Source organism: Micromesistius poutassou, assembly GCF_964030765.1.
Source record: "Micromesistius poutassou genome assembly, chromosome: 2".
Lineage (NCBI taxonomy): Eukaryota > Metazoa > Chordata > Actinopteri > Gadiformes > Gadidae > Micromesistius > Micromesistius poutassou.
In genome coordinates, this window is record NC_140272.1 from 15,557,944 (window position 1) to 15,580,173 (window position 22,230).

The 22,230-nt window shown below is 44.9% G+C and overlaps 1 protein-coding gene across 2 annotated transcripts in view; it reads left to right on the forward strand.

The window, feature by feature from the left end:
* ppp1r16b (protein phosphatase 1, regulatory subunit 16B) overlaps positions 1–22,230 on the forward strand; it is a 64,418-nt gene that overhangs the window by 15,494 nt on the left and 26,694 nt on the right. For both annotated transcript variants that reach the window (XM_084464627.1, XM_084464628.1), the window contains exon 2: positions 287–806. In XM_084464627.1, the coding sequence (XP_084320753.1) occupies positions 533–806 (274 nt within the window). In that variant the 5' untranslated portion in view covers positions 287–532. The remainder of the gene's footprint in view (positions 1–286; positions 807–22,230) is intronic.

The following is a 22,230-nucleotide window of genomic DNA, read 5'->3' on the forward strand; positions in this document are numbered from 1 at the left end:
GAGCCAGGTGTAGGTTTAGTGAAATACTCAATACCCTTGAGTATTTCACTAAACCTAACTTTTGCACCCAACCATTTTTGCTGGCCTCTATCCTGGGCCAGGATAGAGGCCAGCAAAAATGGTTGGGTGCAAAAGTACCTCTTTTGGAATGACATCAACTGCTAAGTGAGGTTGTCATTAGTATTCTGCGCAACATAAGGGAGGCTATTTCATTCACATGTAGTTCTATGTCTTTTTCAACCAAACCTTTCAAAATGATAATTCCTTCTTCTTTCATCTCATTCAGTTCCCTGGAGGGTCCACGGCAGTCGACCGGATGGCGACGGTAACCGCGACGATGCCGTAAACAAAAGCAGACGACGCGATGAAGAGGTCGACCATCATCATGGCGGGAAGCCGCGGCGGGAAGCGCAGTCCTTGCTAAGTCCTCCCCAACCCCCCCGTCACCTCATCGGCCCCCCCCCCCCAGACCATCCACCCACCCTCCACTGCCCCGCCGTCCTCCCCACCCGCAGCGTGGTCCCGGGGCGCCATGGCCAACCACCTGGAGCTGATCCAGGAGCTGCAGCAGCTGGACAAGGTGCCCAGCATGGAGCGGCTGCGGGCCGCACAGAAGCGCCGCACCCAGCAGCTCAAGAGGTGGGCCGTCTACGAGAAGGACATGCAGAGCAAGAAGCGCAAGGCCGACCGGAAGGGGCGCGGCGGCGGCGGCGGGAACAGCCAGCTGCAGCAGTCCAGGAGGCACGTGTCCTTCGCGGCCAGCGTGGCTCTCCTGGAGGCCACGGCCCGGAACGACCCGGACGAAGGTAGGGAAGGAGTGTTGATCGGTGGAAGTGCATGGTGCAGAGTGTTGAGTTTGCAATGCGTGTGATTAGATATGGGTGGGGTTGGGGCCTTTTGATTATGATCGTAATGTTTGTGGTAGTGTTCATTCCGTGAACGCCCGTGAAGGTTGATTTCACTCATGTTGATCCGTTTTGGGTTCGTTTTACGCTTCAGTGTGGTGAAGTGAATGCCTGCTTGGTCAGCACAACAGCAGCAGTGCTCTTTTTGTGTGTATTACACATAGTGAAAGACAAAACCACAAAAACAAAGCGATGTTGGTTATTAAATAGTATTTGATTCAGCTATCCATGCTGAATCAATTGATATTGATATTGGCTGGCTTGGATTGGTATACATACTATCCAACATTTAATCGGAGTAAGTACCTGGATCATATTGCCAGTGATGAGACACAGAGAAGAAGTGACACAAGACGCAGGAGCAATGGACTCTTACGAACAACAGACGCATGCGTTCTGCTCCTCTGTTAATTAAAGCGTGAGTCAGCCCGCGTCCTGTTTGTGGAGACAAAGTCAAAAGAACAACACTCACTGTGTATGTGAATAATTGCTGCAATTTTCTTCCCTTCTTCAAGACGTCAGGATCTTAAAACGCCAAGGTCAGTGATACGATTAGCTTGGCCTGGCCCACTTTAACTGCCAACAGAATTCACTCCTTTCTGACTCGATTGGTTCTGCCAGACGGGCCTTTATCATAGGGAACTAATGGAGTTGTCACGCAGACGAAACCGCCAGTCTTTTAATTAAAAAGGCCTTCGGATGGTGGCCCCTATTTGGCAAGGATAATTGTTTCCCACCTCCGCAGTCCCGCGGTGCCAGTGCGATTCTGCCACCAAAACACTAGATTAGTGATGCAGATTCAATAGACGGCTATCTCTTAGATAAGACACACATTTTATTCTGGTGTTGTTCAGAAATCGGGGGGGAACCAATCTAGCAGCCAGAGTCTAAGCAGGGTCTAAGGGTCTAAGCAGGCCTTGCTTGTTGGAGAGTTCTTCTTTCATGATGGAAAAAAAAACACAGGTGCACAGAAGATGACCTGCCTCGCTTTTTCTTATAGCAAATAAAGCAAAAGCATATAAACACATAAAAAGAGCTATAAAACATACACATGTCACATACACACGCACACAGACCATCCAGTTCCACACAGAGGTAGAATCACTGAGTTGTACAGTGTATAGTCTGTAGGTCTTCACTGTGCTGAGTAACCGAATCCAGATAAGAGAACCAGCAGGTGATAAATGGCTAGCCTAATTGGATAAAAGCAAACTGTACTTTGGTGACTTCTTCTAGTCCTACTCAAAATAGAAATCCTTTCTCCTGGGATGTGATGCTGTTATGGGCCTTTTTAGTGTTTTATTAAGAACTGATGAAAGTGTTGTTGTGTTGGGTTATATTTACCACTGCTAAAAGCTTTTTGGATTCCACTGCGAGATAATGGTCTGGGTTCCTCACTGCTTACAGTAAAGGTGCAGAGTCAAAGATTTGGCCAACTGACAAATTATTCTTCCACAAAATAGACGGCACCACCCCTATTGTAAGAAACCTGGAAATGCACATTTCATGGGATGGTTCACTTAAAGTTCACTGTAGAAACCTAGCCTAACAAAACATAATGGGGCGTGTGTGTGTGAGGAAATGCTTTCAATCAACTGAGTTTCAATCAATACAATGCAATACAAACTTTATTTATATAAAGCACCTTTCGTGCAAAGTTGCAATACAAGGTGCTTAACAGAGCAGTAGAAATACAGCAGTACAATTTTTATATAATAGTATAGTGAAAATCAATGATAAATATAAAAATATAAAAAATAGAAATAAAAAAAACGTAATAGAAATGGATTCAAGAGAAAGCTGAGCGAAATAGGTATGTCTTAAGGTTACTTTTGAACGTGGTCACAGATTGCGATGTCCTCAGCTCCTGTGGGAGGCTGTTCCAGAGGCGAGGACCATGGACACTAAAAGCCACCTCCCCGTAGGTCCCTGTCCTCACCCGGGGAACAACTAAAAGGCCAGTGCCAGAGGACCTTATGGCGCATTTCCACTGGCGGCTAAGCTTCGGACCCAGCATGCCTCAGCCGAGTAGTGAGGGTGCGGTATAGCCCAACTCAGTTACGGCTCGCGTTTCCAACGCCGCCAGTACCAGTAGTAGGGCGGGGTTTAAGCCGGACGGCCTTCAGGTGTCTCAGTACCTCAACGGAGTGGTACTGTGAGACGAGTACGGCTCAATACGGCTCAGTCCGGGTCACGCCCACTTTTGGCGGTGGAAACACGACCCGTGCCGCACCTTTGCAGACTGAACCGACCCGCACCCTCTGGTGGAAATGCGCCATTAGGGATCTAGAGGGTATACCAGAGATGGGCGTAAGTCACACATGTGCAAGTCTCAAGCAAGTCCCAAGTCTTTTTTGTGAGGGTCAAGTCAAGTCATAGCTTAGGTCAAGCAAGTCACAAGTTAAATCATAGAAATATAATAAGCTGGTAGACAACCGTATTAAAGTGCTGGACTTTTATTTGCAGCAAATATTTAAATATGTCGCAAAATACAGTGCATCAAAGAATTAACTTGAACTAAGAACGAACTTGAAGTATGACTTATATGTCCAATATTTCAAAGAGGCCTCACCCTGTGTGTGTGTGTGTGTGTGTGTGTGTGTGTGTGTGTGTGTGTTCACTACACAGAAGCTCCCACCCAGTCAAATGTAGCAAGCTAAGTTACACAAACACAGCAAAAGTAGTTCACTACATGTGAAGCTACTGTAAGTTGTGCCAACTTGACATGGCAATCAACATGATAAACTACATGTTTAAATTACCAAATTTATGCAAAGTCAATTCCATTGGGTTATCAATATACATGCCAGTCACTATAATTAATTAAATCGAAGATTGCTGGGATTCCATTTCTTTAATATCACCTTCCAACCAGTGAATAATGCCTGGAGTAATAGACAAAGTAATAGACAAACAAAACTACAGAACCATCAAACCATCGAGTAGTTGGACTTTATAAAAAAACATCCCTGTTTCATTAACATCCCCATCCCCTGAAAGAGAATGTGCCAATGTGCTCCATAATTCCCCAATGACCACTCAAAAGTTAAAATGTTTGGGAAAGAGAGAGAGAGAGAGAGAGAGAGAATGCTTACCCCCTATAAAAATTGTATCCACGGCCGCTGGATATGAGTGAGAGAGATAGAGAGAGAGAGAGAGAATGCTTACCCCTTATAATAATTGTATCCACGGCCGCGGGAGTGTGCATGCATTCAGTACAGATTACACACTGTACACACTACGCTTCGATTTCACCCAAGGCCGAATTAAAAGTACATGTTTTTCTAAATGTTGCTCATCAACGAGGTTGTAAAATAGTAACTTCGATCTCATCTGTTAAAACAAATGTTTTTTCTTCGGACGTGTTAACAATCTTTATTCATTCATTACGCCGCGGCCGAACTGACGGGGATATTCTCTGATATTATGAATCTTAAAGACTGCGTCGGGTCTCCGACTCTACTTCCACAACAAGTAAAGACTCATAGTGGGGAATATCTTGGCCATGGTGGGGAAGGAATTGGGGGAAAGGAGGGAGCTGTGGCTTTGACTCTCTGAAATCCAGATTGAACTGTGTGTCCCCGTTCTGAACACTATTGAGTGCTTGTGTTGTGGATAATATAATTTAAACAGTAAGCTCATGGCACTTCTGACTTATAGGAGCAATAGGACTCGTACTAACACCTTCCATCTTCGAAGCTCCAGCCGGCCACTCTACCGCTAGAGTTATGGGTGCGCGTGCGTCACTTGGTAGAGATTACAAGACAACAATGACTTGTCGAGTCATGCATGCAAGTCTCAGTCAAGTCTCAAGTCATGGATAGCAAGTCCAAGTCAAGTCAAGTCTTTAATCACTGTTGATCAAGCAAGTCCTCAATCTGGCGACTCGAGTCCCCCATCTCTGGAGTATACACTAGAAGCAGGTATTCAGGCGCTAGTCCATTGAGTGTTTTGTACACCAATAAGAGGATTTTAACATCAATTCTAAATAGGACAGGCAACCAATGAAGGGACTTTAAAACAGGTGAGATGTGTGCACTCATTCTGATGATCTTGGTCAGCACACGTGCTGCTGCATTCTGAATGACCTGTAGCCTATTTGGAGCTTTATTAGGTAGGCCAGATAGGAGAGCATTACAATAATCATGCCTGCTAGAAATATAATCATGCATTAGTCTCTCAGTATCTGCCTGGGTGAGAAACGGTTGCAGTTTAGCAATATTCCTAAGGTGATAGAAAGTGTTTTTTAGGACATTGCTGATCACACCAAGATTTTTAGCTAGGGGCTTGGAGTTTTGTGCCAGGGATTTTAAATTAGTACACAGTATCTCTCTCTGGTCCTTTGCCCTGAAAATAAAGACCTCTGTCTTATCTTTCTTCAATTGTAGAAAATTACTTGACATCCACACATTGATATGATCAATGCATTAAACTAGTTTATCGATAGGGCTGATGTCATTCGGTGATAAAGATATGTAAAGTTGTGTGTCATCGGCATAGCTATGAAAATTAATCCTGTGTTACTTGATGATATTTCCCAGTGGTAGCATATACAGATTGAACAGGACAGGTCCCAAAATGGAGCCTTGAGGAACCCCACATCTTATGCTAGTGTTAGCCGAGAAGTGTTCACCAATGGAGACAAAAAAGTCTCTGCTGGACAAATTAGTCCTAAACCAGTCTAAAACTGAACCAGAGAGGCCAACATAGTGCTTTAGTCTGTGTATAAGGATGTCATGATCAACTGTGTCAAAAGCAGCACTTAAGACTAAAAGTACTAATATTGAGAGTTTCTTTTCATCCATGTTCATTCTTAGGTCATTAACAACTTTAACTAGCACTGTCTCAGTGCTGTAGTGAGGACGAAAGCCAGATTTAAACTTCTCAACAGTTGTGATGTAAATAATCATTTAGCTGCTTATATACTTGTTTCTCAATGATTTTACTTACAAATGAAAGGTTTGAAATAAGCCTGAAATTGTTTAGCACTGAAGAATCCAGATTATTTTTCTTCAGGAGAGGTTTCGCAATAGCAGTTTTCAGTGGCATGGGAAAAATACCAGTCAGTAGTGAGTGATTTACAATCGCTAGCACTTCAACCTCTAGACAACTAAACACAGTTTCAAAAAAGGTGGTGGGGATAGGGTCAAGTGAGCAGGTGGGCTTTAGTTGTAACACTTCGTTCCTGAGCATTTGTACATCAACAGCATGAAAACCATTCATAGTATTCTTGGTCAGAGGGACAGGGGCTCGTATACACTTAGTATAACAGGGGTCAGATCCAACCAGATTTTTGTTATCTTGTATCTGAAAAAGGCTGCAAACTCGTCACATTTTGATGTTGAGGGGATAAACGAGTGGCTCTTTGGAACAGGATTTATGAGACTGTAAATGGTTGAGAAAAGTACTCTGGGGTTATTCTGGTTTTGGGAAATTAGCTTTGAGAAATTAGGTTGTCTAGCTTTTCTTATTTCTCTATTCAGGATAGTGAGCTGTTCTTTAAGAACGTCATAGTGAATGCAGCTTGGTTTTCCTCCATTTGCGTTCCGCCTTTCTACAGTTCTTCTTTATGTGTATAACATCCCCAGTTCTCCATGGGGGTATCTGTTTCGGTTTAATCTTCTCAAGTTTGGCTGGTGCTATAGCATAAATGGTAGTCCTCAGCTTATTATTAAAATTGTTCACTAGATCGTCACAAGAGGAAGGAAGAATCTGTGGGGGTATGTCATTGATGTGATCAATGAATTTTTTCGGCAATGTGTAAGATCACATTTCCTAACAACCTGCTCAGTAACATGGCTGGGTGAAGCTAAAAACACAGAGAAAAAAATACAGGAGTGGTCTGAAATCACTATCACTAGATCCAGTGTATGACCGCAGTTGTGAGTCGGCCCATTTACATGTTGAATAAAATCCATTGAACCCAACATGTCTAGGAACTCAGAGGCCTTAGAGTCAGCCGTATTCTCAACATGTATATTAAAATCGCCTACGACCATAATGTTGTCATAATTTGCTCTGACAATAGACAACATTTCAGTGAACTGATCTAAAAACACAGGACACTGTTTCAGGAGGTCTATAAACTGTTAAAACAAGCACAGGGGGTTGGGATTTTAATAGTACATACAGCAGAAATCACCAATAGGGATATTTCAGCAGATATAGAAGCTGTTCACCGCTTTTTTTCTTTTCTTTTTTTCCCCTGCCTTGTAAAGAATTCAAAATTATAACATGGAGATGACGACTGCCGTTGTTTAACCAGGTTTCGGTTAACAACCTGCACTCAATTTTACGTTCAGATATGAGTTTGTTTATAATGAACGTCTTATTGTTAAGTGATCTAACATTGAGAAGTGCCATTTCAACTTTGTTCCATTCAGAATGTCTGAGTGCAGGACGCGGAACATTCAGTGGGATGACGATCAATGGGCCCCTATTCTCACTAGATAAAGACAAAATATTCGACAGATTTTTCGACAGACTGGGGAGAGGGGGTGTACAGCTGCGAGAGATCAGTGTTGGGATTCTTTGCTGATCGGACAATCAAAACGAATTGCATTGTTTTAAAGCGTCAACAAATACCCACTTAGTTACTCCATTGTATAAGGCCCATTGATTTTGCCATAGACCTCTGAAGAATAAGTCCCGCCTCTGAGGCTCCCGGTTCCCTCTGTCAAATGTCTATGGGAAATAACGAGAAGAAGTAAAAGCTGCGTCACGTTTTGAACCACACACTTTTTCCATCTAGTTTCCACTGGGGTTTTGGATTGTTGGTGCCGTTAAAGTAGTAAACGATTATTAATGCTAACCGGGAGCTAGTTCTAGGCGGGCTCTGGTGCCACTGAACTCCATTTCGGTGAAGACAAACTATGAAACATTGCCGTTGCTATGCAACCTTGACTGGGAGAGTCATGACGTCCTAAGTCTGTGCAGATCCGGGTTAGCATAATGCTTCTTCATAATAGTACTAACTACTTAAAGTAGTAGTTAACTACTTTAACGGCACCGACAATCCAAAAAGCCAGTGGAAACTAGATGGAAAAAGTGTGTAGTTCAAAATGTGACGCAGCTTTTACTTCCTCGCCACCTACAGAGTTTGTTATGTACGATCATTCAAAAACCTCACGTTATTTCCTATAGACATTTGGCCGAGGGAACCAGGAGCCTCGGAGGCGGGACTTATTCTTCAGAGGTCTATTAGAATGCAATAGGATACTGTTTTACATTCAAATCAATACTGTTTCTTCAAATTGTATGTCCCATCAGCCTAAAACATCTTCTTAAAGGTTCCTTTGGCCTTTTCTTCTCTTCATCTCTTCATTTAGGTGGAAACGGCAGGCACTGCATCTAGGCATAACTGTGCCCTGGGGTTGACTGTGTAATGCGGTGAACAAGGACAGACTTTAGAGTAGCTTTATTTGCAGTTGGCGTGGGAACAGAAGATCCATGGTCGCCTGGTTGGTCGTCCTCCATGGCTGGTGGTGTTGTAGCATAAACAGTGTCTATCATTATCACTCCACGTGGGAGACATGGCAGAGAAAGATGGAGAGACACACACAGACAGTGCGAGAGAGAGAGAGGGAGAGAGGGAGAGGTCGGCCCACACAGTCCCTCTGGCAGCTGGTTAGCACAGCATTCTGCTAATCCCTTCTCTCGTGGCCTCTGCCAATGTTTGATCACGGCACATTACATGCGTGCAAGTGGAAAAAAAGTTTTTAATATTGTGAAATTGAAATAAATTAAACATGGTGGGGACGGCACTTTAGAGGGAGGCAATGACATTAAACATTGAATGAATGAGTCAAATTGATCTGCAGTGCAAACGACACCCCCTGCATATATCTCAACAGCGCAAGTCACACGGCCCAACGTGTGGCAGTGGAAAGTTGATTAGCAGATTACAGGGGCAGAAATAAGCAGATCCACTTATCACCTCTGGCAGACAGTGTGCAGTCTGTCCTTGGGCAGACAGGGCTGCTCTTGAGCGCACACGATGCAGCGCTTGATTTCTGTCGAATGGGCCCTGATTCAAACGCTTATTGGCTGCATCGGTGGCCCGGTGGGTTCCCTTTGATCCCGTGAAGTGTGTGTGTGTGTACACTTTCCTTAGTTTGTGTGTGTGTGTGACCGTGTGTGTGTCGGCGCCGTGTTCACCGATGCCATGCCGCTGTGACCCCAGGAGGACCCCATTAGGAATAAGGCTACCAGTCACTATGTGTGTGGGTGTGTGGGTGTGTGGGTGTACGTCTGGATGTGTGCGTGCAGGCTGGCTGGCTGGCTGGCTCAACAGACAATGTGAGGAGGGATTTGACACGGGGGAGGTCAGACCTGAGGAGAAGTGCAATCACGGAGGGACACTATATACAGAGGTGTCTGCTCGATGTGTCTCGGTGTTTGTTTACGTCTTATATCACTGTCCCTGTGTGCATTGGTGTGTGTTAAAGCCAGCGAACCCCTCCACCATAAAGTGATAATAGCAGAGAGAGGGGGGGGGAGAAGATAAGGATGAGGTTGAGTTATACAGCCAATAAAAAGGATGAGCTGGATCTGGATTTGGAGTCCTGCCCCTGTGTCCGGTCTTCACTGGCTTGTCATCCATCTGTGGACCCCCTACCTCCCCCTGTCTTCCCCAAGTGGGAGGTTGAATGGCTGTTAAGATAGGTTAAGCTACCGATGGGAGCATCGCAATCTGTCTGTGCCATCCAGACTGATATGTCTGCGACTCTCTGGGGAATTGCCGTCCAATGGAGGCATGGTGGATGGGGTCAGCGAGGCCAATGAAAATACTACATACTACAACGATCTGTGGCCTTTCTCATCATGAGCACACTGCGAACAGGCAAACAAACATTCACGCACCCAGACACGTGTACGTACACATACCGACACACATACACACACACACCGTTAGTAAACTCACGCACACACTAACACACACACAAGACTAGAGCCCGGCCGGTATATTGGTTGGCTGCTTTTATTGGCCGAGATATATCGTATCGGCGTATAGTTTTGCCGATATGAAAATGTTAAATATGTGGTAGATTTATAAATGTAACCACCTCCCTACAAATCCTCTACTGCAGTGGTTGTACCTCTAAATGCTTTACCTGAGCAACGGTTTTACATCATGTTCTGTGTTAGGTTAGTAGCTCTACCCATGCCTTTAGCTCATGGTTTTAATGTGATGTTGCAGTGGCCTGAAGCGTTGCTGAAGTGTGAGCAGCAAATCCCAGGGAGCTGCTCCACCCCCAGGATACCACAATATATGTATATAGAATATATCAATATATTAATATTTTGGTTGATGTATCAATATTTTGATTGTAACTTTTTACTCTCTAATATATCTGTATCGCCCCCTAAAATCCAGTATCCGTCGGGGGCTGCCTTAGACTATTTAGTGTGACCACAGAAGTGACCAAACTGTTACAGTATTTCATAGAATAACGACATTATATAAATCTACAAGTTGTTTTATTGAACAAGCGATTTTGACATCAAGCGAGGTCAAAACGTGATTTTCTTACAAACTGAACAATAAGTTTTAAGAATACACTTATTTTATTACCAAAAATTGTTATCTAGGAGAGGGGTTGGTTAGCGTTTGTAAATGTTTGTTGATGCTGCACATGAAGAGCTTTGGACATCGGGCTATATCCAAACCATTGGCCAAAATGAACAAATTTGAATATTTCTGTGGCCATGCATGTACAGTTTAAATTGTTGTGGCTCGAACCACAGACATTTATCGTAGTCATCACTGATATGTAAGCTAATTGGCCAACTGGGTCCATTATTCAGCCTATATCTAGTAAAGTAAATGCTTTGCTTATTAGTTTTCTACCTTCTATTTTTTTTTATTAAATAGGCATTCATGAGTCCCTTTAGATGAGCTTCAACCAAACGATTTAAAACGGACATTGTCACACATTGTCAGTACTTATCCAGAGTAAACATATTTGAGAAAACTCAGTATCCACCACATTAACCTACTATGTTTTTTTTTAAATCCCTGTCTCTTCTCCCCCTGACATTAATAATACACTATCTCATTGAGGCAGCAGGATCCTAATAAACTACCCCGGTCTACCTGTCCTTCCCAAATAGTGTCTAGCCAACAGTCTTGAAGGGCAGTAAAAGCATAATTAGCTCTGTCACAGCTCTCTTTCTCTTACATGACACTCTTACCCTCACATGTGACAACGTTGTCTGTCTTTCACAAGACCACACCCAAAGTGCACCAATGGACGCTCTTTCCCACGAATCCTGGTTATTAACAACCGCCTCACTCCATAATCCTTATTCCCTCAATCCCTTTAGTTAGAAACCCAGCTTTTGCCACAAACTCCACCATCCTTCCCACTGCCGTATCATCATGAAACTCCTAAGCATACATTTTGTTTCTGTTGGGGTTGATTTATTATCATTTTTCATTGACAAGCGACCAGGCTGAATGTGACGTATTGAAGGAGGTTGAGTGGGTGTCTGATACTTTGTTTTTAAATGAGGTCTTGTGGGGGCTTTTGTCAGAGCTGTGAGATGGAATCCCTGTAGAGGGAGATGATAGGCTTTGCTGCTCAGATGCAAATGGCAGCAACAGAGTAGCTCAAAGACAAATAAGGATAATAAGGAGGAAGAGCAAAAGGCATGGAGAATCACTGAATTGCCTGTTATTGCATGTTATGCTCTGATATTGGAGGTTTCCTGGCATTATAATATAGGTCTCTGTGTTCAACAATATTTGACTTGTATATAAATCTGTTGATGTTCGGTTTCATTGCTTGCTTGATTACTTATTCCTCTTTACTTTCTTTCATTAAAGAAACAAGGCGCTTCTCTGAAATCAATGTCATTATTAATTTGAGCATTTTCTGAAAGTGCCAGAGCAAAGAATTCAGCCATGGTTGTCAGATGTGACAGCTTGACTGTGTTTCTGTGGTTTTGAACATCGGGTCACCCTGCCCACCAGGCTACCAGCCCTCCAATAATGAGTCTGCCCACGCATTTGGGGGAAGGGGGGAGAGAAGGGGTGACTTGGGCTACGGTGCGCTCTGATTGTAGTGCCATGTTAGGGGTCTCAACGCACGCGATTTTGCAGCCCCCCCCCCCCGGTAGAATCAGGAGGGAAAAAATAAACGGTTTGAATATTATCAGGCATGACTCGTGTAGTTGGGGAAATCGAGACAGAAATCTGCGAACACTGGGGCAACAGCGAGTGGGTAGAACCGAAACAGCCGGATCCCGACAACGGATGACTCAGATATCTGCGTTCAAATGTTGACAATCAGACATAAACCCACCGTTTCCCTTCTTATAATGGCTTAAAGTGCTGCCTCACTATTTACCAGAGCAAAACAAATCCTTTTGTCTGAACCAGGAAAGATTCTGTGTTCAAACGGTGCTTAAAATGTTCTTCTCAGTAGAAATGACTTAGCCATTCACTGGAGAGAATGTCGATCAATCCGGCAGCGATTACACAAATATCCCTCGCTGACCTCATTCCTGTCTGCGTGGGTGGACGCGTTCCCCCCCTTTTGGTCATATTTTGTGAGTTTTCCTGGTAATCTGATACCAGAGTCTTCATGTGTGTACCCCCGCACGCTCATTGATCTACGTTATGCAGGGACGCCGCTGCAGCGCATTGGGAGCTGTGGAAAAAATCGACATAAGTAGAACAGCTCTCACCAGCTCTCACCTGTCTTTACAGAATGAATTTAAAAGTGTAAAAGTAACTTATGATGAGCATACAGTTTGAAGACTCCCTTCCTGATGCTCCAGTGTTCATAAACACGGACGATGTCACCATAGCAAATGAGTTTGAAGGACAGTTAAAGGACCACAATCCCTTTGCGAGGTCAGTGTGGGTGTGGGTCAGTGTGGGTTCCATTTTGAGTGGTGCATCTCAAGGTCTCTAAGAGGGCTATTTGTCTCCCTCCACTGTATCTGAACCCCATCGATCCGTGGTGCTAAATCCCCCTCTATCTCAGCCCGCCTGCCGCCCCCGTCATTATGACCGTCCCCATTCTCCTCCCTGAGCTGCGTCCAGGATCAACCACCAAGCCCCAGTCACACAAACACACACCGGTCACACCACCAGCCCCCACTTTACTCTCTCCCCTTCTTCTTCTTCTTCTTCTTCTTCACTCCCAACCTCTCTCGACAAATTAACATTCCACAGCCGTCTCTCTGGCAGACGCTCATGCCCTCGTCTAAAGAGGGTCCTCTCCATGCCACTAACTGGCCCCCGACCGCAACCGTGCTCGTGTCATTGTGTGGAGCGCAACGGGGATCCTGGGCTTGTTGTTCTCCATGGAGGCTCGTCCTTCACCTCGCGGCCATCTTGCTTCTAGACGCCGGCCCAGGCGGTTGAACGGCAGTTGATGACGTTCGGTGAGGCCAAAGTCCGCCACGCGATTGGTGGAGCCGCTTTGAAAGACATCGCGCGGAGCGCTCACTCGGGGGCGTTTCGATGTGGCGTGACGGTGGGGGTTGTGTTGTCACTGAGACACGTGAGCTGAAGTGGGCCGTGGAATAATTTGTATTTTGGCGGCGGCCACCTTGTTGTAACCGGGGGGGGGGGGAAACGGGTGTTCTGGGTCAGTGCGTGTCACGAAGCTTCAAAGTTGAGGGGGGCCCTGTTTTTTCACAGTCTGTTGGCCTCGTGTTCAACAATTAAAATACTGTCCACATTTCCCGGCGGACTAGTTACCATTTTATGTTCTCTCCACTAACCCTCGTTCATTTGGACACTGCGTACCGTTTGCCATCTTATTTCAGTCTGAAGCCCTTATCAAGATCTCCTCCCCCCCCCCCCCCCCCCATGCCCCTCCTCATTTCAATCGCAATCCCCCCGGGGGGGGGCAAGACTCATTGGTAACTCCTATTACCATGGTAACTGAAGCCGGGAAGGAATCAAACGGCAGGAAGGAAGCATGTCCCACAGTTACCGGGGTTACTTATGCTGAGATCAAGTGTGGCATCCTCAGAGCTGCGGCTCCTGCTGCTGCTCCCGCTGCACGTACATGGGGGGGGGGGGGGGGGTGGGGGGGGGGGGGGGGAGGGAGGGGGCGGTGGGGTGCTGGGGGACGGAGGTGTGACTGACCATGTGCTGTGTATTCTGGTGATGGAGAGGACGGGGATCTGCATTGGTATCTGTACTGATGGATACAGCCCAACTCTATTTTTGTTGAAATAATGAAAATGGCATTTTTGGGCTTGTTGAAAATAATACAAATAATCTGGGTTTTCATTTTTGTTGGCCTTCAAAACATCCTGCACTCAGACATACTACATTTTTGGTGCTGTTGCTTCACATTCTGCGAGTCGCATTCACTCAAGACAGCGATGCCGGTGTGTGTGTGTGTGTGTGTGTGTGTGTGTGTGTGTGTGTGTGTGTGGAAGGGGCAGTTAAAATGCACCGTCGATTACGTCCTTGACTCATCATCAGCAATCATCCTAAAACGCGTGCTCCTTTCAGCCCAGCTCCTACGCCGTCTCTGCGTCCATGTGCCAGAGATTGTTTTGTCTCGCATGAGACGACCATAAATCCTGCGATAACCCGTTGGATTAAGAGAGTGGGATTAGGCCCGTCCCGCCAAACGGGTTCAAACAAGCCTGATTAAAAGCATAAACTGCTGATGGCAAGACCATGCCGGTTCAACAGCGCATATGGTTGGCTATATCTGAAAATTTGGATTATCTGTGGTAAAGCTATTATTTAGCAGTTTGAAAATCAGTGTGTTGATTTAATTTTGGGAAGAATGTCACTCAAACTGGGAGGATGTCATCAAGATAAAATAATAACAGTATGTTGATGATTTTTGTGGATTTGATTGAAAAAGAGGTACGTGTTGTTCATATGTATGGCAGAAGCTATCTTAATGCCATACAAAGAGTCAATGATTCTCTCTTTCTCTCTCTCTCTGTCTCTCTCTCTCTCTCTCTCGCTCTCTCTCTAGATGTGTTGTCTTTACTTTATAGCGTTGCCTCACCCACAACGCCTCTGGGATTTATCTTCGGGTGGATAGTGCCCAAACCACCATTGGCTTTGTGATAATTGGAAGTAGGCCTACTCTCAGACTCTGGAAGCTGTGTGCCTTACCGAACCTTTAAGGCCGCTCAAACAGACTTTAAAGGCAGCGGATCTGAAAGCCACTGGCAGTCACAGAATAATCCTGATATTTTAGTTTCAGCTTTTTGTGTTATTTAAAAAAACACTGTAGAAATGAAAAGAAATACGTGATGATAGATGATAAAAACGCAATTCCGCAGCAGCGGTCTCCGCCGGCTCCGATTCAGGCAGGGGAAGATATGCACTATGAATCGACTTTTTCCAGGCAGAGAGCGGGCCCAAATGGGCTCGTGAGATACATGGAGACTAAGAGCCCAGCCTAATCTGATTGTCGTGTCACAAGGGAGTGGAGAAGTCACCCCACGCTGTTCAGGTGAACTTTTCAAACCAAACCTCCCGCCGCTTTAGCCGTGCAGACAGAGACAACAGTGGCGTTCCAGTTCAGTTTGTACTATATTTCATCTAGCTTATTCGCTCATTTGATCACTGTTGGTCAGACGATTATTAAAAAAATTGGCACAGCCCTACTAAAAAAAAGCGACTATAACTTGCAGGGATGTATAGGCCAGCATTATAAAGGTGTGACAGTACTGCTATTTTACCAAGCGCTTCATGTGTTGCCAAACATATGTTGTTCAGAATTCCTTACCTTGATTTTGACTAGATCCTGACTAGAATCATGGTGAAGGGCTGACGTCTGCTCTCCAAGATGTTTGTGCGTACCCTGTGCAGACATCTGGCAGCTGTTGTATTTGCCAGTTCTGTAACAAAGCACAAAGGGATGCAATTTTCTTTTTCTTTTGTCAAGTCAAATAGCTTCGGTGAAGGACACTTCTCAGATAGAGGAAGGCTCTTTTGACCATCAAACTTATCTTTACAAAATGTTTGCAGGTCTACCTCGGTCTCTTTCTCATTTTGGTGGACAATCGGATGCATGACATTGTACTAGTGATGCTAGTGAACATCCTGTTCCACCAAAACCACAAGGCTGACTAGCTCAGTCTCCTCGCATGTTCTGAAGCGCCATGTAAAGCATATAGTACTAAGCATCTAAAGTGGTGCACTCTGTTCTAAAGTGATGCACTCTGTTTTCGGTAGTACACATCCCCGCTTGTATATTGTATTTCTTTTGTTTTTGTTTTTAACAACGTGTATTTCATTGTATATTTTTTATTCTGCCACTGCTTTAGCAGCTACACCAGTAAGAGCAAGGGAACATACAATTAAAGTCTCCTAATAGCTCATCATGTGGCAGGATAATTATAACACACAGTGCAATGCTAATTATACCAGCCATCTTCTCTCCTAACGTCCTACTAAAGCCAATGTCATTCTGCTTAAAAACTTCCCACGTGTCCCACTTTTGGAACCGTAGCCGTAGATTGGCGACAGTATCTCAAATTGCTATTCATTATAGCCATTGTTGTTCCATGGAAACTGTGAGTTAGGGAGAGTTTATTGTAGCAGGGAAGTTTGCATTTATAGCATAAGTAAGTAGTATTAGTAGTAGTAGTAGATGGCTAGTGTAAAAAGGTGGCGGTTGTGGAGTATGACTTAGACTTTTTATTAACACGGACCGTTCCCCAGGGGGGTCTGTGGTATGGCGGCGCCACACGCAGCTGTTTTTATATCTCACATCCTGATCTCGACCTCACTCCACCTGAGGGTCTGTCCCCCTCTCCCCCCCCCCCCCCCCCACCCCCATCAGTCCTCACGAGGAAGGGCAACAGGCTGCCAATGGCAGGTTAGAGCCACTCTGCATGAGCTCCACTGCTTTATTGGCTGGCCGAGTAACCGGGCCGATATCTGTCATATGCATGTACAGTATATACCCTCACAACGGCAATATACTGATGATTTCCACAGGCAGCCGTGGAACGACGTTAGCCCTCCATCTTGGGTCACTTTCCTTATTCTAGAATAGTGTTACTTTGATCTTTGAACTTGTACTTTGAACAGGCAAGACGTCAGTGGTGGAATAGTGGGAAACAGGCCAATGCTGGATGTTATGTTATGTAATGTTAACAGAGAGATAACGTGATGGCTTCAATTTTGAGCTTTCAAAGCTCAATATTTTAAATGAGCCACTTTTAATAACAAAAACTATTCTTATTGTCTGTATTCCTAGACTAGTTTAGACAGGGCTTGAAGAAATGATATCGTAAAACATTGATCCAATTTGCCATTTGGGATGGTTGCGTAAGCGAGTGAGCCCTTTATAGCAGCACCTGCCATCAGATGAGGCAGAGAGTGAAGACAGGATTGATGAACCCATACTGTCTCGTCTCAAGTCAACAATCTGCTATCAAATGTGATTGATTTGCTAGTTATACCCGACATGAGTAACAGTTGGTCGCATTTGCTAATGGACTCGAGATGGCCTCGATTCATCAAGTGGGCTTCTGTGAACAAGAGTCCAAAGCTAGCATTAACGTCATCCACTTGCCAACCACGTTTTGGGGAATAAACGTTATGGACTTCTAACATTACGCTTCTGAAATTTTGTGCTTGTCTTTTTTCCTCTGCTTGTATGGTGTGTGTGTGTGTGTGTGTGTGTGTGTGTGTGTGTGTGTGTGCTTCAACACACAGACATAACTTGGCATTGTGTTTAATGAGCGATAGTAGTTGATTCGCGGGATGGTATCTCCGCTCGATCACAGTGTCGCCTCTGGTCAGTAGACGATACGAGCAGGCTGTGTGATGCCAGTGAACAAAGTTATTAGTGTTTTATGTCTTTGATCACTGTGATTGTTTTTTTTGTCTTGCAACCGAGTCTGCCAACACAAATATGCTTACAATTCTTCCTAATTTCCTCTGTTAACATTGTCTTCCTAATGTTAACATGTTTATTACATTAAATGCAGGCCATCGGCAGTCCTAGTCACTAAATAAAGGCATCGACATTGGCCGTTGCAAAACTAACATCGGTTGCCCATTCATCTGCAGGCTGTTACAGCCAAACACCAATTCCACCATCTCCTCTCCATACGTCCAACTGTTCGTATGGCTGCTCACAAGGGGCCTACCTTATCAGCGGCTGGCTGTGTGCCATTGTTACGCTGTGCGTGTCTGTTGTTTTATTTAACACGTATCCACTCCCCCAGGGGCCAACGCACACATAAGACCGTTGCATAGTACGATGTGTGTGTGCGTGTGTGTGTGTGTGTGTAGTGTACAAAGCGAGGGCTTCTAGGGTATCTGGTAGAGATCGAGAGCAGGATGTGGTGGTGAGCGACTCTTAGACGATTGTGAGTCCTTTGCTGAAATCGTCTTCCTGGCTGCACGGGAAGTCACGAACGTCTGGGGTATTTTAGAGGGTCAGAGAATAGAGTTAACTGGCACCTGTTCCCGCCTGACAAGAAACACATTACAACTCTGGTGTGTAGTTCAGGCCCAACAGTCTAAACTGGGGCTTTCCAGCAGTGCTGCTGTGTGACTGTTTAGGTTCAAATAACGATCCAATCATCGATTGATGAATTGATCGGTTGTTAATAAGCGTTAATAAGCGATTAATAAGCGAGAGTGCATCCAATAACCAAACAAAATAGAATGGCCTTATCAGGGGTCACACACACACACACACACACACACACACACACACACACTGTTTTGCAAGGTTTTCCAAGATAACAGGAAGGAAGGGGGGATGACTTCCTGTTAGTTGCTGATGTTTACTGTTATCTCTAGAGGAGGACCGGGCGTGGCAGCTCCACCATCTCCCAGAATGTTCCCCTCCCTCTTATGGAATTCAGAGGGGTCTGTGAGGTAATCCCCGTGGCAATCCTTCAAAGTTAGGCATATGGGATCCATTCTGAAGACTTTTCAAGACTCCTCGCATGTCTGCATTCTGTGTGTGTGTGTGTGTGTGTTTACTTCCTTTATGCGGGTGACCTTATGTTGACACAATCTAAAATGTGTTTATTTATGTTTTCATCTTTTCCCTTCGCTTGAATGATTTATGATACATTGCTTTTCCGTCTTCTTTCTTTCACTTTCTCTTCATCAGCAAACGGTTACAAAAAGACACAAAAGTAAGTGTAGTAGTGTACTTCAGCAAAGTGCACACAAACGCTGACTACCGGCAGGTTTCCCCCCCCCCCCGTACCTGTTTCTATTATTAAATACAGGATAGTGAAGTTTTGGGAGCAGTTTTTGACCATGTCAGCATGCAGGGGTCATCTGTGTTTGTGTGAATACAACTATATGTGTCCCCGTGACAGATCACAAACATGACCCTGATGCTGCATTCTGACTGCCGCAGGCACACACACACACACACACACACACACACACACACACATACATATACACAGGGGTGCGCATAACTGGTACGCAAGTATGCATGCGCGCCCATAATCAGCGACGCGTAACGTCACTTGTGTCACTACCACGCTCTTGCGTAACTCACCGTCAGGTCATCAAAACAAAACTACTCGTGTATCTTGTCTACTTCTGCGTTTCGCCACCTGCAGAAAAAAGGCAAAACGGAGCATGAGAAAATAGTGGCTGTGCCGATGAAGATGCGCCGTGGCTCGAAACGAATGATTAGCGCACTGAAATCAGCTGATCGCAACGTCCGTGGCTCTGAGACATTCAATGGCTCCGTGGTCAAGCTGCTGCAGTTGTATTGACAAAAAGGTGGAGCATGGTATGAAGTTTCATACCATCAGATGTTATTAAAACGACGCTACATGAGGAGTGTGTACCGAACAACATCTCCTGGTACTCACCTGAGTAATTAACTAAAAAAGTTATGTGCACCCCTGCACACACACACACACACACCATCATCATCATCGGCGGACACTCGAGGTCGAGTATGTCCGTCCTCCTTCTTGGTCCTTATGGGTCTTCAGGTGGGCGAGGAGGCCGATCCTGGACCCGCATATTTTGGGGCAATGTGGGCATGGGTGGGCAGTGGCGATGGTGGGTTTGGGTGGAACCTTTTTGGCGGAAGCAATCTCCTTTCTGCGTCTGCGTTTGTCTTCTGCAGTACTATGGAGATTGTCACACACACACACACACACACACACACACACACACACACAGAAACCCAATGTAATCTAACCGTAATGCAAGCAGTGAAAGATGGCTGCAGAATGAGCCCACTTTGAAAGTCCATCCATTGTGGCTCCGGCGTTCTGTGGTCCCAGGGCCACTCTCAATTTCCAGATCCATGCGAACGGAAACCATCAATACATTAAACCAACAACAACATGCTTACCATCATCATCCCTCACCTCGTTTGAACCTTCATAGAAAGAGCAATCGGAACTAAGATGCTGGTTTCTTCCGTGCCAATGCATTCTATCGCTTCCTTAGCTCTAGCAACAGTTTGCGTTCATTTCATTGTATCTGTGTGCACATTTCGTTTTGTATCACTAGCTTCAGAGTGTGTTGGGATTTCTCTCTTTCATTTGAGTTAGTGTGTGTGTGTGTGTGTGTGTGTGTGTGTGTGTGTGTGTGTGTGTGCGCGCGCGTGCTGCTTTAGCCTCAAACCAATTTAAAATTGAAGTCTTCCACACATCACTCACTTACACACATTGCATATGTGGTTTGCCCGGCGGCCTGTGCTGTGCATCTCTCCCTCCCTGGCTAGCCTGCAACTCTTCTGCCTCTCCCAATGCATATTTACTAATGCATTATGTTCTTGTGCTCCCGCGGACACCTCTCCATTATGTCGAGGGGGAGAAGAGCTATCTGACTCCTGCCACCATCAGCCGCCATATGGCAGCTGTTACCAGATGATTGCTTTTCCATGCTCAGACAAATAGGGGGAAATAGAAGAATGCGTTTGCACAGATATCACAGTATGGGTATGGGACAGACCACATACCCGCAGGCACCCGGATAGGGCTTTGCAGCACATTATGATAATAGAAAAATAATAAATGACAATTATAATGGACCTTATATTGGGACCAATATCAAAGCACTAATGGTAAGGAAAAATGATTAAGTAGATGAATAATGTAATTAAACGACAACATGTCAAAGGATTCAGAATGCAGGTATGAGGTAGCCTGGTTCCACCCGCCTCCGTACTTCCGCTCAATTTTCATTTCCCTTCAGTACTTCGGTCTGGGTGTAGTGTATGTTCGCACGCTTTCTTTTCCCTCAAGTTTGTCCCTCCAATCAGCGAACAGGAGGTGCGGCCTGAGAACAGTGACGTACAGGTCGTGCGCGAGTTTCAGTTGTAGTCAAACGAATACCAGGAAGCAGCAGGAAGACCATGGAGAAAGATGCTAACGAAGCTATTCGGTCTGTTGTGGAAACTGCAGAATATCGATAAATTAAAGCCGGAGCAGGAACAGGCTTTGCTTAGTTTTGTTGGTGGTCAAGATGTTGTGGCGGTTCTTCCCACGGGATTCGGGAAAAGTTTAATTTTTCAGCTGGCTCCGTTAGTGGTGAAGGAGTTTGCTAAGCATGAAATACGTCACGACCAAACGTTAGCGATTGGTTAAGGCAGATCCGGAGTGGCACTGGGCAGAGCCAATAGGTTTAGTAGATAGTCTCTATAGCAGTTCTAGACCATCGGTATGAATGAAATGAGTACGAAGGTCTAGTTAGGACTAGGCTAGGTATGAGGTAAAGAGTGCACCTAAATTGTCAGAAGTGTATACAGATTAAGCTTTTTTTATTTTATTATTTTTGTTAAAGGTCCCATGACATGCCACCCGGTGTGAGTGTGATTAGCCATTACAAACCATTTTGAAAATTGGGCTCTTCTGACATCACAGGTGGGCGTGTCCACCCAGATGTGTGACGGATAGATGAGCAACATTTGCTACAGTCTACTGGGTGGGCTGGTAGACTGATCTATCCAGCGTACATCTAGGTGGACACGCCTACTTGTGATCTCAGAAGAGCCAGATTTCATTTTCAAAATGGCTTGTAGTGGCTAATCACACTCACACCTGGTGGCATGTCACGAGACCTTTAAATCCATATCATGTGTTGGGTCTTCGTTGTTTTATTGTTCACTCAGAAACTGCCAATGCTTAAATTGTTTTCTCTTCATTCAAAACTGGAGTGCACATTAAAACGGTACAAATCCTCATACTCTTATTTAATTTGATTCTTGCCAAAGCAATTATTGTTTGTCATTTGCTAATATATTCACATGGGTTTGCCAATATAGGACTCCCTGGACATAACTTATTATAATTGGGAGCTTTTTAACTAATAGTTCAAATACATAAACAGTTTCATTCCCACTATTCCAGTTGTACTTGCAATTATGTGCTA